Raw genomic sequence first — 20075 nt, 5'->3', positions numbered from 1 at the left:
TGCTGTTGTAGAACTTTTAAATCAAGCAGTAAGGTTTTCTTCCACAACTTATTAAAACAGAATTTCAAAGGCAGAAATAAATCAAATTACATTTCATTTTCATTACTTAATACTTATAGAGAATAAGAAACGATTCTTTCTTATGGTAAATAGCATTTTCTCGACATGTCTGTTTCATTGTTTGATTGGGAAAAAAACTAAACAATAATGTACATACATAAGTATATTTTTCTTTTTGGTACTTGAAGGTTTTCTTTCTTGTTTTTTGTTTGTTTTGTTTTTTTTTTTGTTTTTTGTTTTTGTTTTTTGTTTTTCTTTTTTACTTTTGGTTTAAACTTATGCACGAAGTTTACATGAGTTAGCGCGGGCTTTAGTTCACTCGTGGTATACACAGAGCGATAACACGTAGGTTCGTCAAATTCTGATATAGTATTTACAGAAATATGAGGAGATGGTCTTAATGTCAGTTTTTCTGTAAAATAAATATCTTATATGTTACTTTAAAGCCCTGCTCTGCGGCTATTCGAATTCTAATGTGTGTATGCAACCCATGATTACAATAGGTCAAAGCTAAGTCAGTTGTTGCTTTGACGTCAGAACTATTTAGTTATTACCATTTCTTCTATTATTATATATTTAGATACACTGATGAGCCGTTCACGGCGAAACTAGTCTGTGTCATTTTTATTAGAATCTAACAAAGTCTAAGTGAGCGTGTAAAGCCATTTTATATTTTTTACGATATTTTGTTCTTTTCTATTATATATACTGATTCTGTATAAATAATTAGTATGGATATAAAGTATGCTAGTATCAGAACTACTATCAAAAGTTGTTGGCTCAACCTATTTGGATCTTTAATTTCAATGACAATTTATGTTGAGAATGAATGGCGTTTTCTAAAGGTTAATGAAAATTTGTACAAACTCAACAAAACGTTTTATGCTGTAAACTAGAAAAGACAGATTTGACTAAATTTTAAGAAGAAAAATCCATAAATAATGCATATATAGCATAGCTAACTTCCAAAGGCCCCTTTTATAGATTTTATTAATGATCACATCAGCAGACTTTAAGTGTAATGTGGTGGCTGTCAAAATCTCTTCGTACTTGAATTAAGTTTTGTTGTATTTTCTTATTATTTCGGTCATGGAATCCATTCAATATATCTGTATTATTCCTCTTTTGCCGGTCCTAAGGGGCGCGAGGGGTGATGTATATTTCATAACCTCTCATGAACAGACTCAAGTCTGCTATTGTTGCTTCGAAAGCATCACATTATAGATATTGTTCATACAGCTTATTACATACGATACACCAGTGTCGGATCAATAATAAAGACAGCAGATAATAGAAACATGATTGTTACCAAAATATACCAAAAACTGTCAAATGCAGAAAAGTTACTAAATAACTAAGGCATATATTCTCATTTGTCAGCAAAATTAGAGAAATATGTGCATTATGGGGCTGATCTTTTATAAAATATAAATGAGAACTACACATAATCTTCAAAGATGAGATACGAAGGAGTGTAGGAATAAGAAGAAGAAGAAGACCTGATTTTAAAACACATATGCCCGCCTCATTATGGCCTTTTGGAGGCAAATGGGTATGTAATTTTGTATGCTGTTACCTTTGGACAAATGACCATGGACACAAAATGATAATTATCTACATTGTACTTACAACAAGGAGCAATCCTACGATGATTGACAGTCGACAGTCAAAACGTTCTTCAAGTATCGAGTGAAAACCATTTTCAGTCATTTTGACTTTTGACCTACTAACTCCATAACATTAGAGTAAGTACACCAAGTACTCGTCACAGACAATCATATTATGAAGTTTTACGACTGTAGGCCAAATCATTCTAAGTTGTTTCGTTTTAACAGTCATCTACTGACCACATACAGTCATCCTATGATTTTTGACGACTGTAAGCCAAAGCGTTCTTAGTTAATGAACACAATATGCCTATAAAGTTTGACGACTCTTCGCAAAAGCATTATTACTAACTAAGTGTAAATTGTTTTCATTCTAGAGGTCACGCTGAACCCGACCTTAGACCTACTGACATGAAACAATAAGACCCATCTACTGAACACAGGCAAGCATCCTACTAAGTTTGACGACTGCGGACTAAAGCGTTCTGAGTTATTGAGCGGAAACCGTTTTCAGTATCAAGTCCGCAGTGTCATTGACATTTAGCTTACTGAATCCTTGAACAACTGGGATTATCTGCTTAACACAGGCAATCATCCTATCAAGACTGACAACTGTAGGCCCAAACATTCTCTATTTATTGAGCGTACAACGTTTTCAGTCTCGAAGTCACTACGTCATTAACCTCTGACCTACTTACCCCAAAACGAATAGGATCATTTACTGATCATTGGCAATTATCCTATGAAGTTTGACAACTGTAGGCAAAATCGATCTATAGTTATTGACCATATTCAGACTTAATTTCACTAATCTTGACCATAGACCTACTAAATCAAAACCAATAGGAGTCATCTTCAAACCCGAGGTAATCATCCTGTGGAGTCTAAGTATTGTGAGACCAAACATTTTAAATTAGTTATTTATCAAAGCCCAAATGTTCTACTGACCGGTCGACCGAAAGTAAGAGAGTTTATTCTAGCGACATTTTTTGATGAATCGGAGTAAACTGAACTATTTTAAAGATAGGAAGGTGATTTCGGATGAGAATATTTTTAAACCGTTTGAAATGACTTGGTTTTTTTTCGAACAGTCTTTTAGGTAACGAATTACCCTTGAAACATATGTTTGAAAAAATCTTCTTTTTTTTCAAAATCGGGACAACAGTTTCTGACATGTTCTAACTACATAAATATAGGGAAAAATAATTTCGCTCTCCGACGGTCATGGTTTTGACAAATTAGATTTATTCAGTAGAGGTTTATCAAGGAAATAGCTTGATATATTATTATGAAATCGGGACTTTTACGAGAAGAATTTAAAAGTTCTAAGTTCATGCATATAGGGAAATGTGACCACGCCCCTAGCTCTTGTGGTCTGGGCTTTAACAAATCTGAGTATTTTTAACAGAAGATGCTATCCAAGATTTTTGGCTCAAAAAAAGGTGCCACACAGACATTTGGGTAATAGAAGGTGATACCCCATTTGTTTTGGCGTAAAAATACTACCATAGAAATTGTGTGAAAAAAGTAATTGGTTGAAAACGGTGATTCTCTATATAGCTGGGTGAAAAAAAAGTGACGCCAAAAGTATAAGATGAGGAAAGGTGCTACCATAGATATTTTACCTAGATATTTGGCTGAAATGGTGTGCTACCAAAGAGGTTTGCGTGAAAGCAGGAACTATCATAGATGCTAAAGTATGTGATATCCTGTATGCTTACTAACATATTAGAGTGAAAAAGGCAATAAACATTTCACTGCTTTTATAGTAGTCGCAACTTGACCGCGATGGTTGACCTTAGGCTGATTATTCATATCGATTATTTCATTGTAGAAATAAGGGGGTGCTTAGGGTAGCCGTATATATTATATGGAATTAGTTTGTATACAGTATACAGTTAATTTTTTTTTAACTTTCCAATACACTAATTCATATTTACACAAATTTATATTTCCATTTTCTCGTGCAGCTCGTGTTTTTTAAATGCAAAGAGATTAAGTGTTTTACGTACACTCCTTTTTACTAATAAGTTGTACCTCATTATGTATTATAATGCAAAGGTCAACCATCGGGGTCAAGTTGCGTCCACTATATCAAGTGTCTCAGCCTCCACATAACTGTATTGATATTTTTATGATTACCACTTAATTGCCCGACTGTTTTGAGCCTGAAAGATAGTCTCAAAATGATTCACCATTACTTAACAAAAGCATAATCGCATGTATTTCGCGTTGTGTAACGTTTCATTGTAATTTCTAAATCAAAAGGCTTTTTTGTTCCAATTGTTTATAATTCCACCATTTACATGTATTCGCGACTCTACACATAAAAAACAATATTTAACCAATAAATCAATAAAATGGTCTCACAAAGGATAGTTTCCCACTTCATTTTTATATTTGTAAATGTGTTTTTTAAAAGCCATACGTTTGTTGTGCAATGGCGGGAAGACATGAAATAGTGGAGTTTTGGAAAAAAAAGGAACAACAAAGACTTATAATTTAGAAATTGCTATGAAAGGTAACACAATACAATATACGCAAATTATTGAAATGTCTATAGATACATTTGTCTTGCAACCAGTCATTCAGATTTTAGTTCCCTTCAAAAAATTTGGGGGTGTTGGGGAGAGACACTTAGAGTTGCCCTTGTCCGTGCGTCTGTCCGTCCGTCTGAATTTGAGTCGTGCATATCTCAGACAGCATTTGACTCGGGAACATCAAATCTCTCAGGATTGTCGTTCAGTACGAGAATATGTGCACCTGGTATTTTATTTGGGATCTCACGAGCCATACCAAATGTATGACATATGACTAAGTCAAAAATATACATAAGAGGGTCTTAACGTTCGTTAAGCATGTATCTAAAAGTGTTTAACCTAGGATTATGAAACATTACAAAACGTTATTGAGCACGGTAAGTTGTGCACCTGATATCTTGTTTGAGATTTCACTAAGCTAGACCAGAGTTTGGCCCTTGACAGTCAAAAATATACATAAAGGTTTGTGTTGCACGTATATTATAACATATTTGGCCTAGGAACATGAAACTTAATAGGAATATTATTCAGCATGTGAAGTTGTGGCCTGGGGTTTTGTGTGGAACTTCTGCCGGTCAGTTTAGAGTTATGGCCCTTGATATAGTCATAACATGCATTAAAGGCATAAAAGTGTGTGTCACATGTATCTCAAAATTTGACCCTGAGTGAAAAAAATCATAACAGGCTTTTATATAGCATGTGCAGTTATGCATCTGATATTCTGGTTGATATTTTACTCAGCCAGACCAAAGTTATGGTCCTTGACTTAAGTTCTTAAAGGTTTGTGTTACACACAGGAGGAAATGAGGGTTTCAGTGTTCTTTGGACAAACATCTTGTTCTAGACAATGATTGCTTTGAAGTCAGAGTAAATCTAGTCGCAAAATAAAAAGCTGTAAACTTAAAATAAGAATACCATGGTCACATGGTGAAAGCAGTGAGCTTTCATGAAGATGCACAGTAAACAAAAACACTTAGATTTAAACAATCTACAGAGGTTCTGCTTCGCATTAAGGCATAAAAAGCTGATATCTATATGAACATGTATCATAGAATCGAAGGATTACTAGAATGATGTATGAAAGTACTGCTATTTAAAGCTGAATAAAGAACTGTTTCCGACAGTTTGTTTTCAGAATTTGATAGTTGTGTTTATTCATTTTGACTGTCAGGATTATTAGTAGACCCATGTGGTTCTAGGACGATCTGTGTATGAAAAGATTTGTAACCACTGCCTTACCCTTGCATGATCGTAAGAGGCGACTAATAGGGTCTTAACACTTGGTTTTGCTGTAACTATGTGATTCCAGCAGATATGCAAGTATTGATTCCATACTTCATGTTTTTATTTCGATGTAAATAAGATATGAAACCAAAATTTGTAGTCCTGTTTGGCGCCATATAACCTATACTGTGTTAGTGCGCCGTAAAACCCAAATAAATAGATAAATAAGAATTATTACTGTAATGACCATATTTTGTCAATACATTAGGACGTACGGATAGCTCAGTGGTTTGAACACTGGCCTTCCAATCCTGAGGTCGGGGGTTCGATCCCCGGCAGCTACTCCGGAATTTTCAGAAACGCTTTTCAGTGTTTCCCACCCAACTAGAGGTGTACTGGTCAGGAACCCAGGCAATCCTTGCGTGTGTCAGTGATATACACTGGACACGTTAAAGAACCAGGCTGTCTATTCGCAACGAGCTAGGCTAAGTTAGCCGGGCAAGCCTGTATCTGATTTCTGATCTCTCTGTCGTGGGGGCTTTGTCTCACTCTGTCCCTCTGGTCAGATCGCTCTGTGTCTGTACTAGAGGATGAATTATGCGCCTTGTGCGGCTGCATTTGAACTATGTAAAGCGCCTTTGAACGTGAAATTGATCATGAAAAGGGCGCTATATAAATCTGGTATAATAATAATAATAATAATACCCAAATAGACACAAAATTGTCATAAATAAACCCGATAGAGACCAATATTGGCTTACACGTAAAATAAACTGGCGTTACCTCTTTAAGCATATCAAATGAAGCACTGTTAATCATGCAACGTAGTTTAGACCGAAATAAGGCATACAAAAAGTGAAGTGAGAAACGTCCAATGTAGTTGTATTTCTCCACTATCCCTTTAATAATTATTTAACTTGACCAGTCATAAACCCCTGGTTGAAGTCTGTAATACATAGTTAATATTCATTTGATATGATGCGTAAAGAAATAAGATACTCACTTTAAAGAAATGTTACTTCTCTATAATAAAATCTGTAAAAAGATCCTTTGGAAGCAAAGAATGCAACCAAGAAGAATAATACAGACTCGGTTTGATTGAGTCTGTTCATAAGAGGTAATGAAATGTGCAACACCTCTCATGCCCCCTAGCACCGGCTTAAGCGGAACTCTATTACACATATGTTGAATGGACTCCATGATCCCAAAGGACCAGAAAATATAACAACACTGAATCTAAGTACGGGGAGACCTTTTACAGCCACCACTCGGCACTTAAAGATTGCTGTTGTGATAGTTAATAAAATCTGTAAAAAGAACCTTTGGAAGCAAAGAATGCAACCAAGAAGAATAATAGCAGACTCGGTTTGATTGAGTCTGTTCATGAGAGGTAATGGAATGTGCAACACCTTTCACGCCCCATAGCACCTGCTTAAGCGGAACTCTATTACACATATGTTGAATGGACTCCATGATCCCAAAGGACCAGAAAATATAACAAAATAGAGAAAAGTGGAAACTTCACAGGTCGCTCAACACGAAAAAACGAAAATGCTGCAGGCTCGGTTTGATTGAGCCTGTTCATGGACGGTAGTGGAAATGCATGCTACCGTCCACGTCCTCTAGCCCCGGGTTGAGCAGAACTCAACATTTACACATGCTAAAAGTATAAAAAGCAATTTTACATCCGCAGATGTATTCAAACGGCGATGAACATGGAACCTTCAATGATACACGTGTTGGGGCGTGTAATTCCATGACAGCGGCGTTTGGTCCCCAGATAAAGTAAAGGGTTTGCCCCAAACGAGAAATCAATGGGCAGAACTAAACAAACTGGAATTTAGGAAGGGGATCTGAGGTTATTGAGCCTGCGTATCACAGGAACTGTCAAAAGACAAAATTAAAAAGCAGGCAGCATATCCACGGGGTGATTATACAATACCCAAGGCTATGAAAGCGGGAGTATTGGAACCACCCAGGCCGAAACGGTCATGTTGAGAAACTAAACAGTACCAATAACACGACATAAAAGTCGTGCTGAACGATCTGAGAAGATCGAAATATAACACTGAATCCAAGTACGGGGAGACCTTTTACAGCCATTAAGACATGTTAAATTTTTGCAATTTTGCATCGAAAAGCATATTTTTTCGCTTGAACCACTGATAGATACTCTACACATTCTACCTCCTGATAGCATCTATCATGAAGAGTTGGGGCCTTGTACATCTACCGTTAAGTTCTAACTTGACTCATTGAATTCATCAAAGTCAATGCCACTTCAGTTAACCCCTTCCAACTTAGTAATAATTTTGGCTGCCTCAACTTCATATTTTTGAGAAACTTTTTCCACTAATTTGAACTTACTTATGTTAACATAGAAATTCCACGCAAAAAATGTTTTATTTCCTCTGTCAGTGAAATAGTGGTGTATAAATCACGATAGTGATAGCTCTCGTTTCATTTTTATTTAAACTGTTATTATATAGAGTGAGATATTTAGCATCGGCCAAAACATTTCTTTTTCGTTACTATTACTAATCATTATATTATCTAAAACTCAACCTTTTCTGAAAGCTATTCTTTCACACTGGCCATAGCTTTCGCAGATGTGGTGGTTCCAACGCCGCGGCCGTGGAGGATTCGTCGCAGAAGCGGTGGATAATATGGCCGGGTGAATGTATTTCCACTGTCATCGGTAAGTTTCCTAATGAGTTTATCTTATTTTTTCATGTTTGGCTGGAAACAACAAGTGACGCAGGAGCCCACATATATACTCTTCCAGCCACAAACACTTGTTCATAACAATTCTTAACCGTTAATGTAAGCACTTCTGTACAGTTTGATGAGGGACAGCTGATTGTGTTTTTGTGTTTGTTTGTTTTGGGTTTAACGCCGTTTTTCAACAGTATTTCAGTCATGTAACGGCGGGCAGTGAACCTAACCAGTGATCCTGGATTCTGTACCAGTACAAACCTGTTCTCCGCAAGTAACTGCCAACTTCCCCACATGAATCAGAGGTGGAGGACACAATGTCGTTTATCAAATAGTCACGGAGAACATACGCCCCGCCCGAGGATCGAACGCACGACCCCGTGATCCGTAGACCAACGCTCTTACCTACTGAGCTAAGCGGGCGGGCTTAGCTGATTTTGTAGAATGTCGATTAAAATGGTTACACTTTTGTACAAACCAACCCCTGATTACGTTTGCATCATAACGTAAGTATGACACTATCAAACAACAACCCTTTCCTTGTGATTAGGGAACTTTTAGTGCAGGTACATAGAATAATTGACCAAAACAGATTCCAACGCAGTGGGCGGTGGATACAGCTGCAACGCATTACGGTGTGTCCAATTCCTTCAGTTCTGGAATTTAAGATTAATTAAAGTGCACTTTTCCCGGGATTTGACATGGTTATGACCATAACATAAATCTGACACCAAATAGCCATACCAACCTAACGTTTAGAAGTAGTATATGTTATTACAGGACAACTTATCCATAGTTTGTGCTGTATGACTGGTCTCATTCTACACGTGCGTACTGGTTAAATGTGGTAACAATTTAATATCATACTGTGCAGAGTAACAGGTAAGTTTTCAGAGTGAAATAGAATATTACCCAATCATTTCAGTTGGAACTGGGTATTGCCTAAATTGAACTGGGTATTCTAAAACACGTTACCTCATGATTTTTGCTTTAAAATTTGTATCCATGCATTACTTTGAGAGCTTATTAACTTGTTTATGCTTTCATCACGGATGAAACTGTAGAGCAAGAAATAAACAGAGTGAAGGACATTTGGACATCGCTATGTGTATTCAGTTGAACTGTTTTTGTACAAGACATTTTATTTAGGCAAAAACTTACAATATGCTCATTGCAGAACATGGAATATAACATTGTAATACGACGGTTAAGGACAAAGTTTCAAAAAGTTAATATGGGATAAAAATATGAAAATAATGAATAACAGAATATAAGTTACGTACTACAAATGTATGACAAAATACTATGAAAATAGTCTTATAATGAAATAACACTTTAATATTTTTGATAAAGGTCTGCCTTATTCTATAAACAGGTATTACATATAATTCACTAATTCAGTACCTATTTGAACTTATGAAATTGTAGCAGGACACTCGCATATTCTATGAAATAAATAAGCATGACAATAATAAAGACTTTAAGCATGGGCGAGCAAAGCGGTTTTACATATTTTTTGAGCAGCCACGGATACTTGCTTGTCGTTCCGCTTAAAGACCAAACTTTATTATACTCCAGTCACATAAACGGCGCGAATAGCATACAGACACTTAAAAGAAAAATAGCGCGAAAAAAATGGTAATCGCATAATGGCGGATACATAATAGTCCTCAGTTGTTTTTTGTTTGCTCTGTAGAGCTATTTTCCTTATTTTCTTTGCATTTTTTTTTTTGCTAAAATCAGATGACAGATCTCTGCTTGACATGTAGGTAGCATTTTCATAATGAAATAACAACATGACAGAATTTTTCATGGAAACTTAGATAATACACCACAACTACAATTTTGGGTCTCATTTTCTAGCTGATTTTGCAGTTTGTATGTTTGACTGAAAATGTTTTTCTTGCATCAAACATGAGGATAAAACCCAAAAATAACACATTTTCACTGTTTTGAGAGTATTTTTTTCAAAAACTGCACATTTATAGGCTACTGATTGTTAATTTCTGGCAATCAGAGGTAAGAGTGAACACATTTTACCACCTAAACGTGTAATTTGTATGCAGATCAGAGTAGAAAATGACAAAACAGGGCAAAACAAGGCTATATTCAAAGTAACTGCTTGAAAATTATGTCGCTATTTTTTACAAAATCTGATGCGTTGTCTTATGTCACTGAAAATGCCATAAAACCTTAGAAACTGTTGATATCAAGCTACAACCTTGTATTTTTTATGCATTTAGGTTGCTTGTACATTTCAAATGAAACTGGCACAATGTCAGAGAAAAAAGTTTTTCTTATAGGCATACAGATACTAAATAGAAGAATCGCATAATAGCGGATACAAATAGTCCTCAGTTTTTTTATTTGTAGAGCTATTTTCCTTATTTTGTTTGCATTTTTTTTTTTTTTTTTTTTTGCTAAAATCACATGACAGATCTCTGCTTGACATGTAGGTAGCATTTTTATAATGAAATAACAACATGAAAGAATTTTTCATGGAAACTTAGATCGTACACCACCACTACAATTTTTGGTCTCATTTTTAGCTGATTTTGCAGTTTTTATGTTTGACTGAAAATATTTTTCTTGCATCAAACATGACCCCCACTTTTCTTTTGATTTTCATTCAGCACTGACAATATTCAAATATTCTTCAAGAAAATGTAAGTTACAGACATTTAAAATGGGTCCTGGTGTGTGCTGCGGCCATTGGAAATATGTCAATCTTATATAGAATAAAGAAGAACAGCTATTTAGTGTGTTGTAACATCTAGCCACGGATAGAATCTAAGTAAGCCGTATCGATCCGTACCTGAGCCGTACCTCAAAGTAGTAATCAGTGTCAATCCGTACCAACACTTGGTCAAAACGTAGTCAAGACTTTTCCCAAACTTGCATGTTTCTCCAGCTTTTGAACATGCACAAAGTTTCAGCGATCCGTAGCCATTTGAGCGTGACTTTAGTCTATCTTGGTTGAAACTTATTCAATCGTAGTTAAACAAACTAAAACGTAGTTATTCGTACTGAAACGTACCTTGCCGTAGCTGAACGTAGTTATCCGAGGCTGCCCATAATCAAGCGTAGTTCAACGTAGTTCACCGCAGAAACGTCCAACTGCTGGGCAGTTGCCAAGCGCCGTAAAACGTAATTCAACGCAGTACCCCGTACCTATCTGTACTTATTCGCGTCCTGTATTGTTTTGTTTGTTCCCCGTTTTTTACCATTATTCCTGTACTAAGACGTACTGTTCCGTACTAATCCCCTCACCCCCCCCCCCCCCCCCCCCCCCAACACACAGACCAATCCCATCCGCACCGTACCTCAACGTACGGACATATCCGTATGTGTGACTGTAGCTTTAACACGATTGCCGAATATCTAAAATTTCTTATCAACATTCTCATTTACTGCAAACAGGCCTAATACATCGAACAACTTTGTATTATACAATTGAAAATACTTTTCATATCCTGATCCAAAACCGAGTGCAGTGTAATAAGAAAATAGTTAGTAATAACAGCTTTCTGTTTTAAACCTTCGTGAAATTTCTTTCTGCCATACGAGAGCTGTTCAAAAATTACTTTTGTTGTCAAACGCCGCATATTGTGTAAATGGCAGTGTGAAATATATCATTGCAATTCGCAATATTTCTGTAATTTTGTCACACCTTTTTGTAACATTTTTGCGAAGCGCATAGAACATTTTAATTATCAAAGCTACTCATTACTGGCAAAAATACGTCAATCAGACCGGGAGTATGGCGTCATTCGGATGAGTGAGGCGGAAGTAAACATCGTTTGAACTAAGTACTAGTATTTATTTAATTAAGTTTGTTATGTCGTCATCACCTCGTGCAGATAACCAAACAGTTGTTTAGTTACAGAGTGACATTTTTTATTGTAACTTTTACGATTGTTTTTGATTGAGTAATATCCCATATTCACTGTAAGCGTGAGTTCGGAAGGAAAAAAGGAATTGTTACCATCTCAAAAATAAATCATATATCAATGTCTCTTATATATATTTGATTGAGACCTTTTGAGAGGTGATTGAAGTTCTAGCCTCATGGTTTTCTATATGTAAGATGTTGGTAATCTGTTTCTTCGAACAATTTTCAGTATTAACACAAGAAATCTTGACTTCTTTCTTGTCAGTTTGAAATCCTGTTATATAGTCCCGAAAATAAAAGCATATTATAGAGGTAAAGTTAAGTAAGTCAAATTATAAAAAAACACTTACATTCATGTAACGCAACAGCTCAATACCAATTTTTTATGACATGCTATTGTTATATGTCTACATATGTATTGTACATTAGTATATGGTAAGGTATATGATATAAAAATCGAATCGGGTCAGAATTTTTTAAACATTCGATATTTTGTTTATATTTTGGAACATGCGTTCATATAAACATACAATATGCAGCAATATTTTGCATGCGTTTTTAATTATAAAACATGATGTATAGGTTATTCTTGGTAAAGTTTTCAACAGTAAGAAAAGACGGTGCAAATGAATTGAAAATTATAACTAAACATCGAGTTTTTACTGCTGTCATGTGTCAGAATGATGCAATGGTCAAACTCAAGTCAAAATCCCGGGAAAAGTGCAGTTTAGATAAGTAAAAAGTCCCAAATTGTCACTAACGGAATCGGACACAGCGTAATGTGTTGCAACTGTATCCACCGCCCCTGCGTTGTAATTATTTTTGGTAGATTATTTAATATTCCTGCATTGACAATTCGGCGATTACGAAGAAATAGTTGGTACTTGATAGTACAATACTTACGCTATAATGCAAACGTAACCTAACCAGGGGTCGTTTTATAAGAATACTTTAATTTAAATCCAAATTCTACAGAAAACGGCAGCCCCTCATCAATTTGTACAGACGTGTTTACATCATTGGCAAGAGATTGCACTGAACAAATGTTTGTGACTTGAAAAGTACATAAGTGGGCTCCTGCCTCTCTTGTTGTTTTCAGCTAAAGGTGAAAAAAATAAGGTAAAACTCATTAGAAAACTTACCGATTACATTCATCCGACCATATTATCCACCGCTTATGCGACGAATCCTCCTCCGCCGCGGCGTTGGAACCACCGCATCTGCGAAAGCTATGGCCAGTGTGTTCTTTGCTATTATCCGGTTGAAAATTGTAACAAATAGGCAGCTAAATACCTTTCAAGTTGCAACATGATGGTTGCGGAATAACTTCACTTAATTATAGAGATAAAATTAAGTGTGAGGCGTGACAAAAAAGACAGAGATTGATTTTTCCATCTTTGCGAAGCAGAAAGCGAATTATGTAAATTTCTACCAGTATATGTTTTTATATCAGTTTTTGGAAAGAAGCAATTTATTATCATTTCCTTCATCTTATCCAACAATGACTGAAAGTATAAATCACCAATGTAAAGCAAACTTACAATTTTGCGACTACATGGGACATCGGAATTCTGGAAGTCGGCATAATCCTCATTTTCAGGTACACGAATTCCCCTGTAACAGTCTTTGATATTTTCAGCAAACCTGTAATATATCAAAACAGTATCGTGAAAGTAGTAAACGTGGACATCAATAAGAAAAATTAATAGTCCAGCAATATTGGCTCATGGCTGAGACAAACCTACATTTTCAAGACCAAATCCTTTCTTCTTGATGACAAGATTTACCCAAGCATATATAAGGCTACAAAGTTTGCGAGAAAGAGATGTGGTGAAAGCAGAAAATGTTTTAAACGTAATCAACGAATGCGAAAATTCAGAGTTTGTGTAGAAAATTCCACGACCGATTTAAAAATGTAAAAAGTAATAGGTGATGGCGGCTACCGAAACAGTTGTTACCATCCATTATAAATACTTGTGTTGGTCTTGTTATAGTTAGAACTTATTCTGTAAAATGTAAGTGTAGCCCTGGTTATATATTATGGTGGAACTTTGTTTTTAATGGTAGATCAAACATTATATTCTTTTAGATACATGCAATGCAGCGCACCATCCAATATCCGTCCCTGTAAATATCGTGTTGTCCTTGTTATTGATCTGTGGCGTCATACGTATTTGTCTGTCTAACCTTTGTATATGCCTAACTGTGTTACTATTATCAAGGGTGGAAAGAAAGGAATTGTGAGTGAGAGTTCACTAAATTTCACGTGCCTGACCCCACATAACATTGCTAACCCCGCGAAATATCTAATTTCCGCCAAACTAACATCTCTTGGGCATTCTTCTCCAGCTGTTCTAAGTACACGGACTGATTTTGCAATCAGGTCCGATTAAAATAAATCTTTATTTATGATAAGTTTTATAACTTATTTATAACTACATAAAGTGTATACTTGAATACAGGATTCTGGCAATTATTATTTTCTAATATCAATTATAGTAATTTTGATTTCCTGTAGTGATAATTGATTGAATGCATTTAGAATGTTTTATGTGTATTGTGTCCTTATTTTTATAAGTTTTATTATTGTTACAGGCTCTTACGTTAATCTTTTACTGAAAATCCACCACCATGTTACAATAAACCAATGAACTCCTGAGGCTGTATATTGTTCATACATGACCCCGGCCACATAAGAATTAATTAATGATTATTCTGCTGTCAGAATAAAATAAAGCAAACTTGTGATATTAAATATGTATGTTTGCGCACTTAAATTTACCTATGATGTTTATTAATAAAGCGTTTGAGAAAACACCTATATGAGCGTCGTAGTCAGAGTCCGTATCTGTTTCCGTGTGGGAAGGAAATGCTTAGTACGCTTACTTTTTCTAGTACCATTGCACACCATCATCTATTTATTTTGCCTGACTCCCTGAATGCACATGGTGTTTCTTCATTCGTATGAATATTACTTTCTTCATATTCAAAATAAAATGAAATAAACAAATTGTAATAATAATAAATATATTTTATAAAAGTAAAGTTTATTATGTATTGAAAAATAATTCCTCAATTAAAAACTTCGTTCTTTGGAACTGTCTTCAGTGCCAATAAAATAATACACAAGATTGTATTTACCTGAGTGTCAGATATGCAAATTTTTAATATCGGGTATTTTCGTTGATTAGTTTGAGCGCCATATACAGTGCCGGTACATCGGGAAGAAAAATCAGAGTTTAGACTACATTGAGTCTTGAAAACGTGTTCATTGATGAACGTAACTGATATTCGAGCTCAGTCTTATAGACAAATAGGGTTGATTGCTCAACGATAGATTTTATCAGAACTCCGTGTTTTACGGATTAATGGGCAATGCGTTTTACAGACAGATCTAGTTAGTTTCAAGCTAATTATGAGGGGGACTTTTCGCTACCTCTTATGTTTATGTCTAAATGGGTTGAAACAACAACAAATGCCTCCCCCCCCCCCCCCCCCCCCCCCTCCCGAAAAAAAGAGAAACAGCATTCCTTCTAAACCTGATTTCGCAATATTTGTGGAAGATTTGTTTTTGGTTGAAAATAGACAATTGTATGTTATTCAATGTTGTTATCTCGACCACATTTGATATGTAAAAACGTCCTAGGACTACGGCAAAATGGTTTTTAAATAAAACATTTTAATAATCAACTGAAAAATACGTCTTAAAACATTTAACCTGACATGTAATGCTTGTTACATACTAAGTCTAGCAGAAAAAAAAATAAACCTAAACCTTTGATGTTATCAAAACTAATCATTGGTACCTACATTTTTTCTATGTCTTCCATTGTAAAAACACAAACAGCAGATTTACTAGACTCAGAAAACACAGCCACAAAAACCGTTTTCGTCTTAAAAACGACTTTCTTCACCGCCCTAATTTCCTTTAATTGTCCACATTGAATCGGCATATCAGCATACGTGTATGGTGTTGAGTCATTTCCATCTTTCTGATCGATGTATAGACACACTTGGGCTATTCGACTTCTTTTCGTTCCCGTTGCTACGACTCTTTGTAAACTGAAAAACACACTATACGTGTCCACGCTAAACGCATCAATGTACTTATCCGTCAGAACTGGAGTGTCATTGTACGATTTAAACCCATACCATGGATCGCTTTTAATTTTTCCACTATTCAGATACCACGATATACCAGGTTCTGTGCATCTACCACCAAGCTTTTCTTGACCTTCAACATGGGGACATCCGACAAACAGAAAATCCTCATATTGATTTCCTTCGGCCCCTCTAGTGTTCGTTATCATAATTGCTGAAACTCCATCGATTTTTATTGGGGGCTTCAACTCGCGTAAGTTTCCTTTACAATTATCTAGGGGATCTACGATCAAGCAGGATTCACTTTGATTTGAACATACGGTGACGTAATCAACCGTTGCTGTTCTGTTGTGTATCATATTTGAGATCCCACTCTGGTTTAATTTCGAAAGCAGTTGGAAATTAACAGCATCTACTTTATATACATCAGTCTGCCCAGTTATGACCAAGCGCAGTCCATTGCTTGTCTGCAACATACTGTGTAATGTGCTGTAATCATCAGGGGACCAGGACTTGAGCTCACTGTGTAAGCATTTTACAGACAAAGCACAGCAAACCATGCTCACCAATCTCATTAACACACTCATCATTACGACATCTGAAACAAAAATGTAATAAAACTATAAAACAAGGTGAGCTCTTTTAAGATTGGCACATTTAACTCGCACTGACCAGTAATACATAAATAATGTTGATTCAAGTTTCGTTATAGTTTCGTTATAAACAGTTACAACTGCAGGTCCGTTTAAATATTTTACTTCATGTGTACATTTCTCATACTTTTTCGCAAAACCCTTTGTCAGTTAATTCATAATTAATTTCGCATTGAAAGACATGCATTGTCTTTGCAAAACAAACATTCTTTCGCCTTAGTGGTGTAACTGTGTAAATGGAAACCTAAATATTAAAAATATAGATAGAAGAAACCATAATTGTGTTTGTGGTTGATACAATTCTGATAAAAAAAACTAAGTGAACTGGTCAGCAAGTTAGATCATAGACCTCGCTAGTTTCGTCCAGAACAAAGTTATTGCGTTGCTCATTAACATCACAATATTAATCAGAGTTCTAGCACTTGACGTGAAGAGGGCATGAGAAAATGAAATAAAACAACATATTCTTAACTGTTTTGTACGTTTTGTAGTATGCCTGTGGTTTGAAAGGTAAGAGTAGATTTCCCGGAAGCACAGAGCACAGGCAAAGACGAGCAGGCATGCATCGCAAGGTAGGCCCGCAACAAATAGAAACTGTAGTGGAATGATATAGCATACGGTTGGCTTAAAAAATTCATCAAGTACATTTTAATAACATTCAAGATGCAAAAATGGGTATAGGGTAGAAAAATGGGTGTGGGTGCTGGGTCAAGTGGAACCACTGCAGTGTAAACATTGACTCCGCACAAGATCAAAACACGCACGCACGCACGCACGCACGCACACACACACACACACGTACGCACACACACACGCACACACACACACATGTATATCAAAAATGTATTGTAATATATATATATGAGATACACACTCATACACAACGCAAAACAAACAGAGAAGTAGGACAAAACAACACTGTGGGGCACCGCTAAGGGACTGTCGGTGGCTAAAAACCAGTCTAGAGCTCCAGCCAAATATATCATGGGTACCCCGCTTCACTTATAGTTTATATGTAGAGCTCTTAAATATTATGAAATTTCTGATTTAATGGTAACTTTAGGACAATAAATCTGATAATTTATATGAATTTAGTGGATCTCCATGCAAGTAAATTTTGAATGCCATTGACCAAATTTTACAAAATGTCAGTATAAAAAGAAATTTAATTAACCAAAATTTCACACAATCCCGAAATTAATGAAATGATAGGGAATTTATATGAATTTAGAGAGTCTTAACTCAAGTCAATGTGAAGGACATTGAATTAAAATTTAATGCCATGAAGATAAGGGGGTTGGGGTGGGTGTCCGACAAGAGTGGATAGTTCAGAATGTCTCTAAGTGCCTCGTGTCCATGAGGTTACCACATCGGTTAATCTCATCAAATTTATGTTGAATAAAACTTGTATAATTACATTGTTATTCAATTACTTCCCTTATATGGATCAAAATTTGAAGAAATCATAGCCATCACGCCTGAATGTCCGATATTCAGTTGGAGTTTGTACATGCTTCATTTTTAACAGATTTAATTTCAAGTAAATGTGAGATATAAAGTATACTGGAATTTACGTTGTAAGAGATTTACCTGCATTTGAAATATACTTAAAACAAGTTTACTTCAAATTTACTTGCAGTAACTGGGAATTATATTTTACACACGAAATCTAAGAAAATTTAATTTAGAAGTAAATTCCACTTTTTGGTGCAGTGGTGCTTGTTTGTTTGTTTCGGGTTTAACGCCAGTTTTCGACAAAAATATTTCAGTTATGTAACGGCGGGCAGGTGACCTAACCACAGTTCCTGGATTCTGTACAAGTACAAACCTGTTCTCCGCAATAAAGTGCTAACTTCCCCGCATGAATCAGATGTGGAGGAGGAATGATTTCCGACACAATGTTTTTTTCAATCAAATCGTCACGGAGAACATGCGCCCCGCCCGGGGATCGAACTCTCAACCCCGCGATCTGTAGATCTGCGCTTTCCCTATTGAGTTAAGGTGGAATGCGCCTAAGATGAAGTTACATGGTTCCGTTTCGACATTTTGTTGAATAAAAAAATCGGCATGTTCCTTATGTAATGCGTATTTTACATTTCTTATATTTCACCGTAAGCGGGTGGGCATTTTTTCGCGACCTCGCTTTCGCATTTACCCATTTCAAAGAAGTTAGACAGGATAGTGTAAAAAAGTGAATTAAGTATTGTGCCATGCAATACAAATCCCCAACTGGAAGGCAACTAATTTTCTCTATTATTGCAGTATAACATAATGATCTTATATCTGTCTATAATGTATAAACAATATTGTACTATATATACAGTATGTTATATCACAATGTTTGGATTAAAATATTTTCAGTTGTTGACTCCTTATAACATCTATAAAATATATAAAAAGTATTTAATTTCAATTTTGATAACATTTCAGTTTGAAATTGGTGGGAAAATATGAGAAAAGGTCTCAGAAATCTTATATTAAAGGGAAGTAATTCTGTAGAAAATACTTTAATTGGGTAAACATGATACATCAAAATATTCTACAGACTTGACAGGAAAGATCAATGTTAACTTTTGACCTTCAAATGTGACCTTAACCTTGAGCCAGAGGTCTGGGTATTGTGCAAAACACAATGTCTCGTTATTGGGAACATAATATATTTACAGTGGCTTTTTCTTTCTGGTCTGATGCCAGTGCCCGACCAGTTCTGCAAAACCTTATAAAAGTATACATCCATACATAAATCAATTTGCAATATCTTAATTGCAATGACAGTGCCTATTTGATTTTTGCTGTCATGAAATAGCTAAATTTATTTTCCACCATATTTAAAATGCACGAGCCTACATTCGCAGTTCAATGAATTTAGATACAGATTTTTACTATTATACGAATAATCAGAGTACATACCTAAGTGCATCAATTCAGCATTCACTGTAAATTACAATAATTCCACCACAAACAAGAAATCCCCTCAAACAAACAGAAGTCGCGTTTGTAATTCTGTTAAGTAAAATTGTTGCATTTGCAAATTATATGACGTAAGATTATACATAAGGACACTTCAAATTTGAAGGAAGTGATACTCTAATCAATTTACTGTTATAAGTAGATTCTGGATGTCTATAATTTATACTTTTCATGTTTAAAATGATACAAAGTGCAAACAGAAAGAACAGCATACAATGCTGCACGTTAAAAAGTTCTTTTCAAAGTTTATGTAATCTTTGAAATATCTGTAATATTACAGCAAAGTCAACAACATTTTTGTAAATCTAGAATG

The 20075-nt window shown here is 35.5% G+C and overlaps 1 protein-coding gene across 1 annotated transcript in view; it reads right to left on the bottom strand.

The window, feature by feature from the left end:
• Window positions 1–19808, bottom strand: part of LOC123545601 (plexin A3-like) — a 264006-nt gene extending 244198 nt beyond the window's left edge. The window contains exons 1-3 of the mRNA XM_053543563.1: window positions 19703–19808; window positions 15849–16737; window positions 13580–13682 (exon numbers count right to left, since the gene is read on the bottom strand). Of these exons, the coding sequence (XP_053399538.1) occupies window positions 13580–13682; window positions 15849–16737; window positions 19703–19712 (1002 nt within the window). The 5' untranslated portion in view covers window positions 19713–19808. The remainder of the gene's footprint in view (window positions 1–13579; window positions 13683–15848; window positions 16738–19702) is intronic.
• Window positions 19809–20075: the final 267 nt, after the last annotated feature.

The sequence above is a fragment of the Mercenaria mercenaria genome, chromosome 5 (genome assembly GCF_021730395.1).
Source record: "Mercenaria mercenaria strain notata chromosome 5, MADL_Memer_1, whole genome shotgun sequence".
NCBI classification, from domain to species: Eukaryota; Metazoa; Mollusca; class Bivalvia; order Venerida; family Veneridae; genus Mercenaria; species Mercenaria mercenaria.
The sequence above is the reverse complement of the archived record's forward strand: the minus strand, read 5'-3'. Positions and strand labels throughout refer to the sequence as shown.